This window comes from Diceros bicornis, chromosome 20 (assembly GCF_020826845.1).
Source record: "Diceros bicornis minor isolate mBicDic1 chromosome 20, mDicBic1.mat.cur, whole genome shotgun sequence".
NCBI classification, from domain to species: Eukaryota; Metazoa; Chordata; class Mammalia; order Perissodactyla; family Rhinocerotidae; genus Diceros; species Diceros bicornis.
In genome coordinates this window covers 30,937,368-30,957,424 of record NC_080759.1, presented here as the reverse complement: position 1 = coordinate 30,957,424, position 20,057 = coordinate 30,937,368, and the positions used below count along the sequence as shown (strand labels likewise).

Here is a 20,057-nt window from a genome sequence, read left to right as displayed (position 1 = left end):
CACACTGAATGTTTCCTCTGATTTTTTCCGGTTTCTGTCTTTCACATTAGAAGCTTTCTTAACCATCTGGTTACCCCTAGCTGCTACTCATGTTTAAGACTGCGCCACTAACAGGCTCGCTGGAAGCTCTGAGTGCATGGGTGGGGTTCATTGGTTGGTGGGCTTCACTTATCACTGGTGGGGAAGGACCAGGTCAGTTCCTGGCTTTTCATTGGGACAATCCCTCAAATATCAGCATCTTTGATGTCTTTCCCCAGACACCATTTACTTTTTCCAAAGAAAGATCCTCTAATCTCCTGTCTGGGGAAATAGGTCTAGCTGAAGACATTCTATTAGCTGGGTGGGGAGGAGAAAGAGGGAAGGTCACACCATTTACAATGGTGTCCCTCTGTCTAGAGGCTCTCTGGGTCAGTTTCTCCAAAAAATAACCCTCTCGTCTTTAGGCAGGGGAGAGGGGACTCACATCAGCTGCATGAAGCTGGTGTAGGACTTGGAGATCCTAATTGCTCCTTACACAGACTTTGAATCAACCTCCGCTGTTCAGCCCTGATCCACTCTAACCATCTGCCTCCAGTATCTGGCCCTGTAGGATGAATCAAATTACTTCTCACTGATGCGCGACGGGCCACCTAGGTTTCACCACCCTCCCCTTCTCTAGGCCATTTGCCCCACCAGCCCTAAACATTCAAATCCTCTGTTTAGTGTACCCTTGCCTCTCCACTTCTTTTTGTTTTTGTGGCTTTACACATTTTTTTTTTCTCTCTCTCTTTCTTTTTCTCTAATTTTAGTGACCAATCCACCATGTCTAACTGGAAGTTTTAGATGTTAGAATTTTAACTGGTTCAAGTGTAAAATTTATGAGCATTTGAGGAAAACTACACTAGACTCTATCAAATTTTGTAGAATTTGATATTTAGGGTTTCCCTCATCCAGTGGCAACTCTGAAGGTTCAGGAAATGCAGAACTTAGTGATCTGGAGGAGGCACACATTTAACGCAGCTGCTCTCGGGAAGTGACTTAGCTAACGCCCAGTCAGCATCTCCACGCAGCACTGTTGTTCTCTACTTGTCAGACAGGCACTAAATAATTAAAATGGTTTCTTTCCAAGGAGTGGTCATTAAGGGAAATGAAAGCTCTCAAATTGACAAGATGATATGCTTGTGTTATGTGGCTATGAATAAGAAACATCTGACTGAACAGAAATATAATTTAGGGAAAAGCCAGAAGTCTGCATAAACATTTTTGTATTTGTAAATCTGAGAATTCTCTAAAGTCTTTGGACATACACTTACCAACTGCCAAGGATTGACTGTACTTTTTAAGATCTAATGGATACACACATCCCCAGTTAAGTCAATTAAGCTTTCCCGCTCATTAAGGCCGTGGCTAACTGTGCGGATGGCTCTTTGTCAGTTAACAACGGAGGCTCCAAAGCCATTCTTCGAGTTTCTGAGTTTTTCTCCTCCATTATTATACGTATAGGAAGACTTTTTTTTTAAGTAACCTTCATAAGATGCTATTACAGATCATGTAAGACTTATAGTAAGAGATTGTCTCCGTCCTATGGGGCTTATAATCAAAGGCTTCAGAATAAATGATTTAAATGATTTCTGAAAGACCATACATGTCATTTATCACATACTCAAGTCTTAAAATTCTCATACTCATGCATTTTCATTTCCCACTTTTTCAGTTTTGGAAACAAATATTAAACTATTCAGCAGCACTTTCTTTTCTTTTTTTCTTTTCGTGGCTAATGAAGAACTTCTAAGAAATATTACTCTCACTCTAGTAATTTACTTACCTGATTCCAAACTCCTCATCCTAGATGTGTCTCTCTCTCCTTTTTCGAAGTAAAATAAATACCCTCTTAAAAAGCCTCTGAGCTCTTCCACAGGAATATCCTCCCACTTTACCAATATGGAATCTGCAGACGTGTCCTCAACAGTAAAATTTGGTGCAACGATTGGAGCTGTAAAAGGAAAAAGTCAACAGCTAAGGAGAGTTTACTAACGCAGAGGAAGATGTCAATGTTTAATGAGGTTTCTAGCCTCAAAAACAGCTCAACTTGGAATTAGAACTTTTTTCTCTATTAAACTGTAAACTTGCAGAGATTTATAACAAACACTTTTGCTGCGAAGCTTATACGCTAATAACTAGAGACACAAAGGTAGAACTTACAACTTTTAGACGAACTACATATCTAGGGAAAAAACCTACGCAAAATCTTTAAGTGGCTGTTCAAATAGATTTCATTTCTATTTCCCCTCTTTATTGATCATCTTGAATAAGTTACTAGTTATTTAAACTTGTATAAGTGCAAATTAAGTATTTTGACATCCAAATTAAGATTTAATTTTCTCAATGACAATAGTAAAATTGTGAAATATAAACACTAAACAAACGGAGTAAGAATAAGTAATCTTAAATAATTTTAAATTTATCATACAAATTACTTTTCCTTCCGTGAACTCAACATCTCAATTCAATTTATTTTTAGAAGTCAATCTCACAATTGTTGTCGACTTATAATTCCTCATGTTACCTGAACTCTAAGAAAACGTACCCATTTAACTTACCCAATTCTTCTATATATCCAATCACAGAACGTAATAACTGATATCCTTGATTTCTGCACCCATACAGGAAAAAATGATATCTTACACCTGGTCGAAACTGATCTATAGGATAAACACAATCAGTAAACTTTCCCATACATATTACTATGAATATCTATTTTAGAAATATCAAATTTATCATAACTTATTCTGAAATTTCCAAAGGTAATTTTAAACAGGTGTTTTCTTATAAAAATACACACATTTTCAAAATTAGTAAATATTCAGAGTGAAAACTGACTAAACAAAAATTAAACAAATTCACTTGTATTGTAATGAAAAGTTTAGTATTATAAGACGACATTACCTTGAAGGGAAAAAAATGGTGACCAAGGTTTTCATTTTGTTCCTTAAACTCAACCAATGGTGACTCCTTCCCAGATTTGGTCCACAGATTACTAACCTAGCCCAGGCCACAGCAAGCCTCTGGAAAGCCGTTCCCTAAATAGAGTTATTTCTGGATTGGAAAGAAACACCGCTCTCCCCTTGCTCCAAGAAGCAGATACTAACATTTCCACTCCACCCTGATGCTTTAGTGTGAAGGGAAGGAGAGCTTAGAGTCTGTTCCTCTTTACAGCATTGCCATTTAGTGCCCTTGAATTAACTCCACAAGACATACAAGAGAAGCACCTTAACTTCAATTCAAAAAGCCCCTTTTAAATGCCTCCTCAAAACAATGCAACATGTGAAATGCTGGGAACAGAGTGGTGGGCACAGCAAGGCCTCCGGCCTGGAGAAGCTGGCAGAGTTGAAGGGAGACAGATGAACTGGGGGAACTACGACACAGAGTAGAGGGACCTATCATAGGCTGTGGCACCTTCAACGGGGAACCAAATGAGTCTAAGAAGATCAGAAAAAGCCACCACGAAGTGACATCTGAACAGGGCCTTGAAAGGCAATTAGGAGCTCATCAGTCATGGTCTAGAAGGAAGATACTGCTTGGGGGAAAAATGACAGCACAAGGGATTGCATTTAATTTGTGGAAAGCAACTATTCTAGTGTGGTTAAAACACGAGCCCTCCAATTACATGCCCGCAGAACACCAGTGGTCTACACGTCAAAAATGAGATGATCAAACTCTAAAATCATTTTATAACTTTTTTCTTAGGGGACAGGCATGCCTGAGGTTATGGTTTTAACTGCATGTACATTAGGAAATCTGTATCCAGTTTTATATTATAATTATGTATATCAATATTCTACAGGGTTCTACTACCTTAAAAAGAAAAAGAGCCTGAGTGGGTTAGAGAACAAGGAAGGTGTTTTGAGGTCATAAAAGAGGGAGGATAGTTGAATGAGTAGGTGACCGGAGGAGAAGGGAATACGAGAAGGACCCGCTATGCCCACACACTGTTCTCGCAGCAGTAAATAACAGACAAAATCTCCAGCCTCTTGGAGCTCTGAATTGCTTTGCATTTTAATCCTGGCGCTATCACATACTAGTTTTGTCACCTTGGGCCAGTTACCTAACTTCTCTGAGCCTTTCTTTTCTCAACCACTGTAGGGCCTTTGCTCATCTGCCTCAGCATGGAAAGTTCTCCTTCTCACCCTACAGGTCTCAGCTTAAACTTGTCCCCGATACTCTATCTAAGGAGACAAGATGCCTCTCTACATCACTTCCCCCTGCCACGGTCTATCCTGATTATCCTCAAAGTCTGGGTGGGAAAGCATGGCAGAGGAGTTAGAATTTATATGGAGTACACCAGAACTGTGAAATGCTCAGGCAGCTACGTGTGGGGAAAAGCAAGGGGAGGTGCAGGAAAAAGGAGGGTGAGGTGGGTGGGCATGCTGAGGGTGACGCACACTGTAAGAAAGGATAACGGGAACGACCACTGCCTTGACCAATTACCCATGTGAAGGAGTTTGGCTGTATTTCAAGTAGAACTGGAAAATAATCTAAAAACCCACATGTAGTAATCTAGTAGTGAATGGAACTCATCTTTACCATTTCATAGTGAAAAAAGTAAATGAGTAGAACTCATTCCCTGGGAGAGAAGGAATCAGCAGCTGCTCACTCTCCTGAACTTCAGGAACACGCGAGAGAGAACCATGAGAAGGGAATGACCTCAAGAAGCATCACTACCAGCAGGCTGCAAGTTCCAGAATTCCCAAGGGTAGAGGCACAGAACACTCTTATCAGCCTCTCAGAAGGAGCAATGGCAGTGGAAAGAGGGCTATAATGCCAAAGGACAAGGCGAGTTCAGCCTGTAGGTTACCAAGCACCCCTCGTGGCTGAACTTCAGGCTGCATCGTATCAGGGGCAGCTTGTCTCACGAGGCTCAGGGCTGGTTAGCGGTCAGGCGCTGACCACACAGGGCCCACTGCCACACTGATGCCCTCTCATCCTGCATCAGGGACAGTGGTCATGGGTGCAGGCCCTTTGTGCTCGGTCTCTCCCTAACCTCAGTAACCTGGAGCCTGGGCAAACAAAGGCAGGAGGACGATGAAGAGGCCATACTGCTTACAGCGTGGGAGTCTTCTTTCTTTACGAGCATTTTCCCATATTGTTAAATCTTCAACACAACTGTTAACGCTACTTAACCTTCCATTTTATAGATCTACAATAATTTACTCATTTTCCTATTTGGGTTGTTTTCAATTTTTACGATTATAAATAATGCCATGGTGAACATTCTTAGATGTAAACCTGTGTTGCTCTCTGATTATTTCTTAGAATAAATTCCTAGACAAGCAATTACTAGATCAAAGAACATGACTCCTTTCACATACACACTGTCCCAAACCACCTTCTAGAAAAGTTAAACTGATTTCACTCCCTCTAGAGGTAAGGGAGAATGATCACTCTGTTGCACCCAGTCCCACTATGTGTTGCTCTGATTAAAAATACTTCTAAGAACTTTAATGGAGAGACAGTAACTCATCTTACCAGATTCTATGACAGTTTCAGTGCTGTTTGAAGGCACTTTTTTCCAGTCCATAAGGCAGGGTTCAGACCGAGATGAATTGCACCATTTAATCACATAGTCGCAAGTCATGTTGGGGTCGTAATTCCAACTGAGCACAATCCCATTTCCCATTCCAACAGCCTGCTCTATTTTGAGATCATCTTCAACAAGAAAGAAGGATATTTTACTCACATTAAAAACAATAACATAAGGTAAATCATATGAAAATGGGCAGGAGTTACAAAAATTACTGTACAGAAACTTCAAAAAACTGCTCAAACTATATAAACCTTTAGCAAAGTTTAGAAGTGCTGCTCTGTTACTGTTGTTGCAACTATACCAATTCCCTATACATATAAACTCAGCAGCTGGAAAGAAGGAATAAAAAAGCACCCAGACTCAGGCAGAGACGAGCGGGGCCAGGATCCGAGGCTCAAGGGCCATGAGGATGGGGCTGAGGGGATGTGGCAGCACAGGGAGGGAGGCAGGTGGCGGTTGGTGCAGAGCACGAGGGGACAGCGTGAACCCCTCCTCTCATCATCCACCAGGAGCTCCGTGCTCACAGGTGCCTGCAACACCAGCCCCTGGCACAGAGCAGGACTACAGTGACACACAATGAATGAATGGATGAAGCAGCCCCTCTCTTCCTTTCAAGGAAGACTGCTACCACATGGGTGGGCTGAAGGGATTCTGGAGACACAGTAGGGAGAGCGGAATCTGCTGAAATGCAGTGGGATCAAAAGCTGTGGGATCGGGTGGCCAGTGTGGGCACAGAGAAAAAAAGCAGAAACAGGACCCCTGGGGTGTGGAGGGGCGAGAGCTGGCATAAGGGGCCGTGGTGAGGTTTCGTTTCCCCATCCTGCCAGATCTGGCCGAGGTGACAAGGGGGCCCAAGGCTGGGGGTGAGGACTCGGTGGGTTAGGAGAGTGTGGCCAAAAGAGAGAGGAAAATTTCCCACAGTAAGAGGAGACAAGAAATAATTTCTGTAACTGATTTATATTTTATATAACCATTATATACATATTATAAATATAAATTTATATTTATATTTTCAGGAAAAAGCCACAGGAAGGTTTTGTTGAACAAAATTTGCATTCATAAAGCAACTACCTACTGAACATAAGCCAACAATTTGGCTTAGAATACAGAGGACTTTGGACATAACAGCTTTTTGGCTCAGTGTGACTAAAAATCCACAATATAAACCTGCTCTGAGGTCGCAGGCCTCCACCTCAGGAAATCCTCAAGGAACAATGATTTGTTCTGGGGCTTCAAACTGTCTGAAAGCTGATGACTAACCCGTTAGTTCTGTAAATTACTGTCTTCTGAGGGACATATGGAAAAGGCAGGAATATAGTTCTTGAATTAAAACACAACATAGCTATTCCTATCACTGTGAGAGCAGTGAAATATATCATCAAAATGAGTCGATTATCTTCTTACGGGTGTTCACACATCTCTCTTTTTTTTGCCCCCGCAACACTGCCTGAGGACCTCTGCTCCCCGGTGTGTGCTGCCATCTGGGCTCTGTGTCCTGTGCCTCTGAAATGCGTTGTGCCTTCCCCATTCCTTCCTCCTAATCCCACTGTGGCCGAATGAACCAAAGCAAAGAACCAGGTAAGTAACAAGCAACAGGACGCAGCCTCAAACAAGAGTTGAAAAGATACTTGGAGGATCCTAACTGGACCAACTTTTCTTCCTCTAGGAATGGGTGGTCATAGAAAGGTGCTCCAAACTGGGACAGGACAGCAAAGGGGGGATCAGGGAATGACTTGGAAAGGGACTTGGAACTGGGAGAAGAGGCAGGAGGGGTTGTTTAAAACTCATGACTCAAAAAGCTGTCAAGGCAGCTAAGGAGCAATGGACTCATCACTGGTAATCCGTAAGATTTAAAGGAAGCCATTAAGGAACTTGAAAATTACACCACGGTTATTTTTTAAACTTATATTGAAGATCTAATTTAGACTTTAAGAAGAATTTCTTATCAGTAAAGGACCCCCATTAATAAATAATGTCTTATCAACAAAGCTGCAATTTAAAATGAGTCCTTTTTCCTGCTTGACAGTTTATAAAATAGTCTATAAAATAGCAGACATAAGCATCAACTTTCTTGGTCTTGAAGAGATATATAAAAACAATATCTGAATAACTATTCAAATATTTCTTCCTAAGAGTAACATCCACCACCACAACTCTCCAATATTATACGTTAAAATAACTGGATACGGTAATTATTTTATCCCTCAACAGATACTTCAAGTCAATACTTATGATTGCTGTCTCTCAACGAATATTCAACATTAATCTGCCTGTTTCTCCTTATATATTAGCAGCAGGGGATATGAGAAGAAAGCTGATGTACGTAAGAGCAAGCCACACCTTCAAAATGTTTCACTTTAATTTCCTCTTCCTATATACTACTTTATCTTAAGTACTCACCATTTGGAATTTCCATACTAGCTATTTTTGAAGGTGGCGATGAGCCAACAGAATTTTTTGCCACCACACTGATGATGTAGTCATTTTTATCAAGTTGTAGTTCTGCCTTGTGTTGAGGATCAGGAATCTCAGAAAGGGACTGTGTTTCCTCATCTGATGAACAAGATACATTATAGGAAAGTATTTTTCCATTAGCTTCATTAACGGGTAAAGGCTATGAGAAACAGAAAATTAATTCTGTTATAAAAACCTGCAGTAAGTGACTATGTAACAAGGCAAGACTATCAAATCTAAACTGTATATCACACTGATCAAAACAAGGAAAGATGAAGTTGTTAACAGTGTAAAACACAGATTTAAAATCCACTGAGACCTGGATAAATCAGGGAGTGATATTAAAGAAAAACTATACTTTTAAGTAGTAAGAGCTCAGAAATTTAAAAGTTAAGTAAGTACAAAACAATATTTAGCCTTACATTTTTCAGAAGCAAACAAAAAAGAGTGATGAGAAGCAGTGCTCTACTTAAAAACAAACAAAACATAAAAAATTATGGCATCAAAGTTTATTTTAAACATTTATTGTTTTCTCATTTTAAAGCAGTACATGTCCATTACAGAAAACTTGGAAAATATACAAAAGTTGAAAGAAAACAAGGAAAAAGCTCCCATATTTCCATCTCTTAAATACTCTTACATTTTGATATTTTCTTCAAGTTGTTTTTTTAGGTGTAGATTTTTTATTAACATTGTTTTAATCATACTATACAATTTTATATCTTCTTTTCACTTTTCTCAATACACACTTGTCCATGATGATACAGTTATATATATTTTAATGGTTTTATATTTCAGGTAGTATTTTTACCAGTTTACTTGAATATTCCTTAAAAAAATGAAATTTCAGTTGTTCCCATTTTTCACAATATTAAAATAATATTTTGGTGAACCTTCTGGTGCCACATTTCTTTTTCCTTTTTCATAGTTAGGATAATTCTTTAATACGAATTCCCAAAGTGGACTTGCTGGATAAAAGGAAATAAGCGTTCAAATTTCTCTGTTTATGTAGCTAAACTGTTTTTCAAAACAATTGCTCCAATTTATACGGCCATGCATGGGACCCTCTGATCCACACTGACACTGATACTAATACTCTGCTGAAGACACTGCTCCGGCCAGGTCCCCAATAACTCTCCAATGGCCTGTTCCAGTGGACACGTTATTGTCCTAAGACTTGTGGCCTTCATTTGACTGCTGACCACTCCTTCACACAACCCCCTCCCTTGGCTTCTGCAATTCTATTTTCTTCGGGTCTTCCTGCCCCTCTAACCTTCCCAATCTCCTCTCTGGATCCTCCTCCTTTGATGGTCCTTTACATGCTGCTATCACCTAGGGTCACCTAGGGTCCTACCCCTGGCCTCTTTTCCCCCTGCAGTCTCCCAAGTGACCTCGTTTATATGCTACTCAAAGCTCCGTCTTTAGCCCTGACCTCTCCCCTGAACTCCAGGCCTTATACCAAACCACCACCTACTGGACTTCACACGTTTAAAAAGTTCAACGTGTCCAAAACAACTTAGTTTTCCACCCAAATATGCTCCTCCTTGGCAAACAGCAGTACCATCAACCTAGTCACTGAAGTCAGAATCTGAATCACTTTAATACTTTTAATCCTTGGTTAAACATTCATCTAGTTTGAACAATATTCCAGACCTTCCCTACACTGAAGTACCTGTATAACTGTTACTATATAATCATGAAATCTGATTGACAACTGAGAGCAGGCCGGGGATTCTCTAACCAAGAGGAAGAGGGAATGCAGTCTTGCTCAGACGATTGCAAAGCAACGGAACCTACACTGAACTTGCACACTGACCTCACTTTACTCAAAGCTCTATTTATGCAAAAAATAAAATTATGTTTTACTTTCAATAACAAAATTCACTCTTTAAAGGACTCTGATTAGGACTGCTCTTACAAAATCTGATGTAGAAAACAACTGTATGTGTTTTTTTTTTTTTTTTTTTTTTTTGTGAGGAGATCAGCCCTGAGCTAACATCCGCCAATCCTCCTCTTTTTTTTTTTTTCGCTGAGGAAGACGGCCCTGGGCTAACATCTGTGCCCATCTTCCTCCACTTTATATGGGACGCCGCCACAGCATGGCTTACCAAGCAGTGAGTCGGTGCGCGCCCGGGATCCGAACCAGCGAACCCCGGGCCGCCGCAGTGGAGCGCGCGCACTTAACCGCTTGCGCCACCGGGCCGGCCCCTGTATGTGTTTTTGATGTTCACAAATCAGATAAAGAATATAGCAACAAAAATGTTTGCTCTAGTAGAGAAAAACTACTAAAAACATAATGCAATGCACCTATTTTATCTAAAAATTTTACAAAACCATGCAAAACTTTATAATTAGAATATTATAATATAATTTATTTAAGAGAAACAAATTATATATGAAATATACAAAAAGTTAGTTTTCTATGCATCCAAGAAAAATGGAACATCAACACTTGGGATTTTAACTTGTAGCTTCTGGCTGAGTTTCTAAAGTGAAACAGATAGAATTTGTGAAATCCTCAGGTCCTTCACAGGCCTCATAAAACCAAACTAAAGAACGCTCAGATCTGAGACAAGATCCTCACTCAGTCACCGTGGGGAATCAGCAGTGATGAGGGATCTGCAGGTTTAGGAGCCAGGTTAGATTCTCGGCAGTACTGCCAACTAAGCCAGTCTGGGGAACCCAAGCTCCTGGATAAGCCAAGTACCATGTGTAAGTTAACTAGTTCAGCACAATACAGTTATTTAAATATTCAAGGAAAAATTAGATATTTACCTTCCAATAGATTATTAAATTTTTTCCATCAGAACTCCACTCTCTCCAAGTATCTGGTCCCTTTGAAGGAACTAGGAAAGAGATTTAAAAGTTAGCAATTGAAGATGTGTACTATATATCAGTTGATAATATCGATAATTGAGATGGTGGTGCTTGAAATTTTTTTCTAGGTGTTTGGAATTCTTAATTTCTAGGTGTTTGGATTCAGTTCAGGATCCTCCACTTAGAAAACGAAGCTGAGCTCTCAATGTCGACAAAACACAAGGCCCGTTAGAATGGGTCAGGACCACCCTCAAGGCCGTCAGTGACGGCCCCCTGGGTGCCGCTCTGCCTCACATCCTCCCAGCTCCCCTGACTCAAGCTGGCTCTGGCCACACACTTGGCTCCTCCAACACGCTGAGGACACTGCCTCAGGCTTTCTGTGCGTCCTACACCGTCTCTCCCTCCATGGAGAACTCTCCTCCCCCGACCTGACCATGTGGCCTGCTTCCTCACCTCCTCTATACTCAGTGCCAGTGTCACCTCATTGGGGGGCTTTCCCAGCGACCCTATTTAAAATTACAACCGCTATCCCCACCACCCGGCTTTCATGCCCTAGCCCCCTTTCTAGGGTTTATTTTTATTTTTCTTTGAAGCACTCACAACCACCCAACATACTATTACATATTTTTAGAAACTCATTTCTAATCCTCTGTCCTATAAACTCCATGGACAGAGCTCGCTGTTTTATTCACTGCTAAATGCCTCATGACTAGAACAATTCCTGACACATGGTGGGTACTCAACCAGTATTTGTTAAGTGAATTAATGCCTTCATCTGAATGAGGTATAAATAAAATGTTTCCTCTTGGCAACAACAGCTCATCCACTGAAGGCAAAAGCTCCTGAGGTAGCCAGTCTCCAAATGACCAATGATATTGTTCATGCCCCCTGATATTCATACCCTTGTGTGGTCCTTGCCCACACTGTATCAGCATTGGCCTGTGTGACCCATATGGGAAGGCACGTGTGATGGCATGTCCCTTTCTGAGGCTAGATCATAAAAGACATTGTGGAGGCTGCCTTGTTCTCTGTTTGATCACTAAGTCTGGGAGGAGCTGGCTGCCATGTCATCAACTCTCCAGCAGCTCTATGGAGAGGCCCACACAGTGAGGAACTGAGGCCTCCTGCCAATAGCCACCTGAGTGAACCATCTTGAAGCAGATCCTCTAGCCTCAATCAAGCCTGCAGTCCCACCCACGTGATAACTCTAGCCTCACGAGAGACTCTAAGCCAGAGCCACTCAGCTAAGCTGCTCCTGAATTTCTGACCCACAGATATTGTGAGATAATACATGTTTGCTATTTTAAGCCACTGGGTTTTAGGATAATTTCCATGTAGCAATAGATAACTAACACATTCTCTCTGGAATCATAGATAGGATTCATTTTTGATGATCCAAATAATTCTTATACATATTGTAAAAGCTCCTCTCATCTCTCTAGCCTTTGCATGGAGAGAGAAAATCTGGATTAATATCTATTACTTTTTGTTTTACTGTTTGTTAATTTTGGGGGAAAAATTTTACATTCCCTATATTATATAGTGCAAATAAAGCTTTTGCTATCTTTTGTTGAAGGATTCCTGAAAATTATACCTATTTCTAAGTTTTCTGTTTTTAAAGCTGGCATCTGATTAACCAAGGATAGCATCTCATTCTGTCTTTGGAAATTATCATCCTCAGAAAACCAGCTGGCTAATTTTATACCTATTTTGACCTAGGTGTACTACAGAAACTAAAGCTCAAGAACTTTTAGTCCCATTCATTTTCTCTTTAATAACTGTTTGCAATAAAAAGGCAATCTAAATAGATTATTAAAATTCCAGGAAAAGGAGGAAAGAGAGTGAGAAAAATCACCCCATAATCTTACCACAGTTTCAAGTTTGGTTTCCTATGCATCACTTTAATATAGCTGCAGTCATACTGTAGACAGGGGAGCCTAGTCTTTTCACACAACACATGCCAAGCATTCTTCCATATCATCACAGAACTTTAAAAACCATCATTCAAAATGTCTATATGATATTTTATGAGCAGATGTTATACAGTATTTATCTAAGCATTCTCCTATTTTTAGTCACTTTGGTGACATTTTCTTTAAAAAAAAATTGTAAGATTTCAGGATCCACAGTAATAACTAGCCATAAGTCATTTAGTTAACATACTAGCTTCTGTGGTTAAATATTGTTTTTCATTGCTCCATTTGCTCCACTTCCAGAAAGTTTCAGTAGAACAACGAATCCGAAAAGTATATATAGTATATGGATTTAACTTGTCCACAGCAACGAAATAACTTGAATTTTCTACTCCTTTGATTGTGACGTTCCGCTATTAGAAAACAAACAAACAAATATGGGTCTATATATGTAATGTAATGTCATGTGTGGATGAATACATATATACACATACAAACACATTTTTTTGGTAAGAAAGTCACTCAAATTTGTAACATTAATTGACTAAATGTCCATGTGAGACTGCCTCTATAAGACCAAAGATAGTTCAGCCACTACAATATTTTAATTTTTATATAAACGCCAAATCAATGAAACTATGTTCTGCAATAGCAATAAACAAAATTTAGGTGTCTTTTTAATCCAAATATTGGATCTAAGTAATAATGATCAATTAAATTATGCAGAGAGTATGATATAAATTTTGATAATCTGTCAATGGCTAATGGTAATGCAATAAACTTGAATTCAATTTAGCAATCTAAGATGACTCTGAGGATTAAATAAATTATTCAGATGATATCTGGAAGCTTCTTGGAGGCAGGCATTGTCTTGTGCATCTTTTTTTACATGGCACTTTGAACCTCTAGTATGGTGCTAAACATGCAGAATATTCAACAAATACTTAAACTAAATAAAATGAAAATGAAACGATTCTAAACAAATTTGAGGATTTGCATGCTTCACAAAAGCCTCTGAACTCCCAATTACTAATTACAAAGGAGCTTTTCAGGTTACATTTTGTAGTGTGACTGATTTTCTAGAAATCATCAGTAAGTTTCCAAATGAATATTTAAGTACAATATCATTTATTTTGGACTTACCACAAATTACAAGATGGTACAGTATAAAAGTCAACCTAAGTATTTAAAATGTACTAGCAAGTCATGTTTTGACTTATAAAGACCAATTATAACTTGCTCCTACTGCTGCACTTGGCAGTTTTAAAAACCACATCTTTTCCCCAGTGCTGATTAGTCCATTAACTGATGCTAAAGGTTACAGCAGAAACTCCTCATTCATTCACAAATTTATTGAGCACCAGCTACGTGCCAGGTACTATACTAGACCTGGAAACATTCTGAGTAGTAAAAGCCAAACTCACATTCTGTGATATCCAGTATTATAATTGTTCTCATCTAATGCTGTTATTACATTGATATAGAACGTTTTCGTTCTTAGTAAATCTCTATAATGATCTGAGAGCTTATGCATATCAATTTACTTAATTCTTTTTGAAAACTAAGTATTTTATCTAAAATAACCTCAAAAGAAGTTTATAGAAGAATTTTACTCACCAATTCTTGTATTGAATTAGTTTTATTAATTTCAATTTGACATAAAAATTTAATCTTTGCAAAGTTGCCTGGTAAACGCCAGGAAAGTGCAACAGCTGTTGAATTAATATCCTTCACTTTGATTGAAGTAGGACTATGGGGATAAACTGTAAATATAATTTTTAAAGATTAATTACTTTAAAAGCTATTTTCTAATATGACAAATGAGAATCAAAGAAAATAAAAAACAAGAGAGTAATCATCAGTGCTGATCAACAATATTCTACCCAGTATCTGCGGAATACACAAACCTCACTTTTACTGCTGACATCATGCCAATATTTTTTTAAGAACCAACCATGCTCAAGGTTCCTCAACTGGTATTGGGAACACCAAAAAGTAGTCAGAGCATAGTCTCTACCTTTAAGGAACTCCTAATTTACATGAGGAATGATTAACAAAAAATAAATAAAATTAACAAAAGTATATATGCTAGGTTCTAAATGTGTGGTCAGATAACCACTTTAGGAATTTAGATGCAAGCATGGTAGCGAGAGTCTTTCAGTGAAGATGGAACTTAACATGACCTTTGAAGGAAGAATCAGACTAAAGTTGGCAAAACAGATGCAGAAAAGTATTTCAGGTTGCGGTCTTAGCAAGAACAAAGGTATATGGAAGCAAAGAGCACATGACATTGGTGATAGCGTATACACTAATTTGAGTGGTGGGAAAGAATCATGTGGAAAATAAGGTTGAAATGGCAGAGGGCAGACAAATACATTTAACCACTGCCATTCAAGGAGAAAATTTAGCATTCTGACCTTAGGAAAAATCAGGAAATAACAAAGATGATGGGAAGGAATAATTGATAAAAGTGACTTATATTTACAAACAAGGCAACAGGATCATCTACTAATCACTTGACAGGCTGTATATAGGCATTTGATGTAAGCCCTTCCTCTCTGACCTGTGAGTCTCTAAGAGAAGGTCCCTATGCCACTGTTCTGTGTGTGCACAGCCTGGCACGGAGCTAATACGCATGGAATGTCCACAGGAATGAATGCCAAGAAGACAGACCATATTTTATTTCTATTTTGAGCTATATATTAATACAGCTGGCAAATATTCAGAAATCAGAAATAAAAAGGAAAAAACTACTTATTGATAAATACAACACCCTGGATGGATCGCAAGGACACTAAGTAAAAAAACGCCAACCTCCAAAGGTTATATATTGTATGATTTCCATTTATATAACATTCTCAAAATGACAAAACAAAAGAGATGAAGAGCAGATTAGGTGTTGCCTGGGGACAGGGGTCTGAGCGTCGGGGGGTTGCTAAAGGGGCAGCATGAGGAAGTTCCTTTGTGGTGATAGAACAGTTCTGTATCTTGATATGTTGCTGGTTCCGTGAATCTCTACATGGATCGAGTTGCACAGAACTACACACACCACTGAATGCTTGTAAAAACTGGGGAAAACTGAGCAAGGTCAGTCTTCCAGTTCAGGAGCCTGCTTCACAGTACTGTACCAGTGTCAACTGCCTCGTTTGGATATTGTACTACAGTTACACAGATATTACCATGGGGGAAAGTTGGGTGAAGGGATCACAGGGCTCCAATTTATTATTTTTGCAGCTACCTGTGAGTCTATAATTATTTCAAAATAAAAAGTCTTCAAAAATTGGGCACGAAATTCTTCAGAATCTGGGGCTGACCCCAGTGGCCTAGTGGTTAAGTTCGGCATGCTCTGCTTCGGTGGCCCAGGTTCGGTTCCTGGGTGCAGCCCCACACCACTCGTCAGTGGCCATGCTGTGGCGGCAACCCACATACAAAATAGAGGAAGACTGACATAGATGTTAGCTCAGGGCCAATCGTCCTCAGCAAAAAAGGAGGAAGATTGGTAACAGATGTTAGCTCAGGGTGAATCTTTCTCAGCAAAAATAAAAAAATAAAAATATAAAAAAAATTTTCAGAAATCAAAAGCTATTAGATAAAGCCTCTTACAGTTTCTGTGTAAATGAATAATTCAAAATTTTATTTGAATTCAATAAAATGCTGAAACTTGAAATTATACTATTTAAAGCTTTTAAAATAAAACTTACAGAATTAATATTAAGTAACTATAAAGAAACGAATCAGTAAAAAGTTATCCATAGAAGCACTTTTCATTCATCTCAAGATATTTCACCACTTCTGAAGTGACTTTTTAAGATACTGGTTTATGTAGCAGCTTACCTTTTTCAGTTATGTTAACTAAAATCACTGATTCTGATCGACCCAGAGGATTGTGAGCATTCAAAGTAAAATTATATATTTCTTGATTTGGAAGCATTTGAAAGAGTAACTGATGGCTTTCATTTGTGAGTGCTTCAGTTCTTTTAAATCTAACATTTTTTCCTGAAAAACTGAATTAACAGAGCAATAAGGAATATTAAAATATTTTCAAAATGGCAAGAGATAAACAGTACATGAAAAAATGGATGGGTAAGTTTCTAATAATTAATATTTTTCAAAAGTTTACAAGTCTAATTATAGACGTACTACATACTCAGGGAAGAAAATGTATATGACACAGAAAACAGAAGAAAATAATCAGCCATAAGCCCACTTCCCAGAAACAGTCTCTGTTCATATTTGAGGGTTGGTTCTTCCTGCTAGGCTTTTTATAAAAGGAGACAAATTGAGTCTGCATGTATTTCAAATTGCAGTATTTATAGTATATCCCATTTTATACAGTATATTTGGTTTTATATCTTGCTCATAATACCAATAAGATGGAGCGTTTCCCTATGTCACTTAACATCTTTCCAAAGTACTCCTTGCTGTTTAAGTTTGACATCTTTTCCTGGTGACCTTTACCTTTCAAATAAAGTATAACTTGTAACACGTGGGCCCACCAACGCTGTTGGTCTTCCTGGATTCCATGTACATACAATCTCTCTTAAATCATATGTCTCACAATTCAGTTTTTGAGGAGTATCAGGTGGATCTAACAGGAAAACGAAAAAAAATGTAGTTACTTATTGTTACACATATCTTCCCGGAAATACACTATGTTTCATAAATGTTAATTAATTATATTTTGTACAATTTCCTTAAAAAATGAAATAATTTAATGTTTACATTTTACTTTTTGAACAATGCAGGAATTGCCATTCTTTGTACAGCATGTTTTTTCAGAGTTCATTTCACATTAGAAATAATGGATTAAAATATACTGAAGAGTGACTACTAGCACATCTGGATACTCCCCAATAGAAACCTGAAGACACCAACTATCATTTTTCTCCCCTTAAATCCTATTTGAGTCTACCAAATCTCTCAAAGGAAGCTGTGTCCAACAAGTCAGGAAAATCTACAGGTTAAAAGTATTATCATCCATTTTGGAAAAATTAAAAATAGAAATATCATATGAGCCAGCTATCCCACTACTGGGTATTTATCCAAAGAACTTGAAATCAACAATTTAAAGAGACTTATGCACCCCTATGTTCATGGCAGCATTATTCACAACAGCCAAGACATGGAAGCAATCCAAGTGCCCATCAACTGATGAATGGATAAAGAAGATGTGGTATATATCTACAATGGAATACTACTCAGCCATTAATAAAGACAAAATCATCCTATTTGCAACAACGTGGATGGATCTTGAGGGTATTATGTTAAGCGAAATAAGCCAGACAGAGAAAGACAAACACCACAGGATTTCATTCATATGTGGAAGATAAACAATACATGGACAAAGAGAACAGATTAGTAGTTACCAGAGAAGGGTGTTGGGGGGTGAGCATAAAGGGTAAAGGGGCACATATACATGGTGACTGACAAATAACAATGTACAACTCAAATTTCACAATGTTATAAACTATTATGACCTCAATAAAATTTAAAAAAAGAAAAAATAACACAAACACACACAAGTATTATTATCTATCATCTACATATCATGATTTGAAAAGAAGTACCATATCATATTAAAAGTCAACATAAGTCATGTTACAAGTTTTAGAGTTCTTAAATAAGTTACAAGGACTATTATTTACAAAGTAACTCTTGGTAAAATTCTGCATCTCCCTATATTCAAACTGACTGCTGCTCTTTTGTTGTTTTGTTCTCTATCGAAATTACTCTTTCTGGCTTCATAGGGGCAGGACTAGAAAAAAAAAGTTTGTTTTTGTGTATGTCTGAGAACTTTAAAGTGATAAGGGAAAATCCTGCAGTCTGACACTGATTACAGATTTCTGTAATCACGTTTAACCAAGCATATATAGAAACTGATATTTCCTACTGCCATATTTATCCCAACTATCTCTCTCTAAAGGTAAGTGTTTTTTAACCAATTATCTACTTGAAAATTTCTGTAAAATAATTTTATTTTTAAAAAACTGAATTTTAAAAACAGTTCTTATTTTATTAACCAAACTTAGAAAATTTCATATACCTTCCCCAGAGATAAGAATAAGGTCCTTCAATGATATTTTAGGTAATATTAAGAGGAGTAATCAGTATTTATATGAAAGTCTAACAATTAGATAATGAAACTACCATTGATATATTTGTTTTGAAAATTATTTTAAATATAAGGGCAAACTTTCAATCACTTTATTAAAATGACATACCAAAATTTTTCGTATATTTAAAATGCTGATTATTTTAGTATCTGGCAGATACATTAAGTTGAAATACTCAAAATCCAAATAACATGAGCAAACTATAAAGAAGCAGAAGCAAAGACAGAAGGAGAAAAACCACGAAGGGGCAGTATCTGAAAGGTAATGTACTGATTTTCTTTTCAAAGAAATTAACTTACAAAAGAATCAACTGAAGCTTGACAAATCTAGGTATAAATCAATTGTATTTCGATATACCAGCAAACAGAAAATGCAGCTTAAAAAACAAAGCCATTTTATGAAAATATTTTCAAATTAGAAAGTATAAAATTTGACATGTGATATAAATATTTACATGCTCTAATCCTACATCACAGTATATATTTTAAAATATCTGAAGTACAATGAAAGATTAACGTTCAGGTCAATATTTAATGCTTGAAGTGGCATTATCCATGAAAATTATTCATTTGAGTGATTACTGAACAAATAATGTTTATAAAGATCTATTTTGATTATGACTGAATTAGCTCATGCATGAACACTAAGTATTGGTAAATAACTATTCTTCTGTCTGCTAAATAATAAATTTATTGGCAATAACCATAATAAACCGGAGAGAAAAAAAAAGAAGCCATTTTTATCAGTGCCATACACCAAACACACAGGAGTAAATTTACTAGAAGATATATAAAAGACCTCATATCACTAAGAAAAATCAAAGACAACCTAACTAAATGGAGGATATACTATGTCCATGGTTTGGATGACTCAGTATCGTAAAGAATGAAAATTCTCCTGAATTGATAGGTTTAATATAATCAAAATCCAGGCAGGTTTTGATTGTGTATGTGTGTGTATAGGAGGAAACTACAAGCTGATTCTAAAACTCTTTTCAGTCTTTTCAATAAATCGTGGGTTAACAGGCTATCCATAAGGGAAAGAAAATACATGAATCTTGATCTCTAACTCACACCATAAACTGCCCTTGTTATAAGTTTCTAAAGAGCTCCCTCTGAAGGGAAATTCTACTGCTGCTCCTAGTTGACAAATATTGAACAATATTTAAACCTCCAAATGTTATAAATGAAGGTGAAA

General features: G+C 37.8%; 1 protein-coding gene across 1 annotated transcript in view; it reads right to left on the bottom strand.

Annotated features, from left to right (window-relative positions):
- The window catches only part of LIFR (LIF receptor subunit alpha), a 69,781-nt gene that overhangs the window by 7,990 nt on the left and 41,734 nt on the right, over window positions 1–20,057 (bottom strand). The window contains exons 8-16 of the mRNA XM_058564202.1: window positions 17,206–17,335; window positions 16,582–16,751; window positions 14,365–14,510; window positions 12,998–13,160; window positions 10,793–10,863; window positions 7,964–8,177; window positions 5,506–5,685; window positions 2,580–2,681; window positions 1,805–1,972 (exon numbers count right to left, since the gene is read on the bottom strand). Of these exons, the coding sequence (XP_058420185.1) occupies window positions 1,805–1,972; window positions 2,580–2,681; window positions 5,506–5,685; window positions 7,964–8,177; window positions 10,793–10,863; window positions 12,998–13,160; window positions 14,365–14,510; window positions 16,582–16,751; window positions 17,206–17,335 (1,344 nt within the window). The remainder of the gene's footprint in view (window positions 1–1,804; window positions 1,973–2,579; window positions 2,682–5,505; window positions 5,686–7,963; window positions 8,178–10,792; window positions 10,864–12,997; window positions 13,161–14,364; window positions 14,511–16,581; window positions 16,752–17,205; window positions 17,336–20,057) is intronic.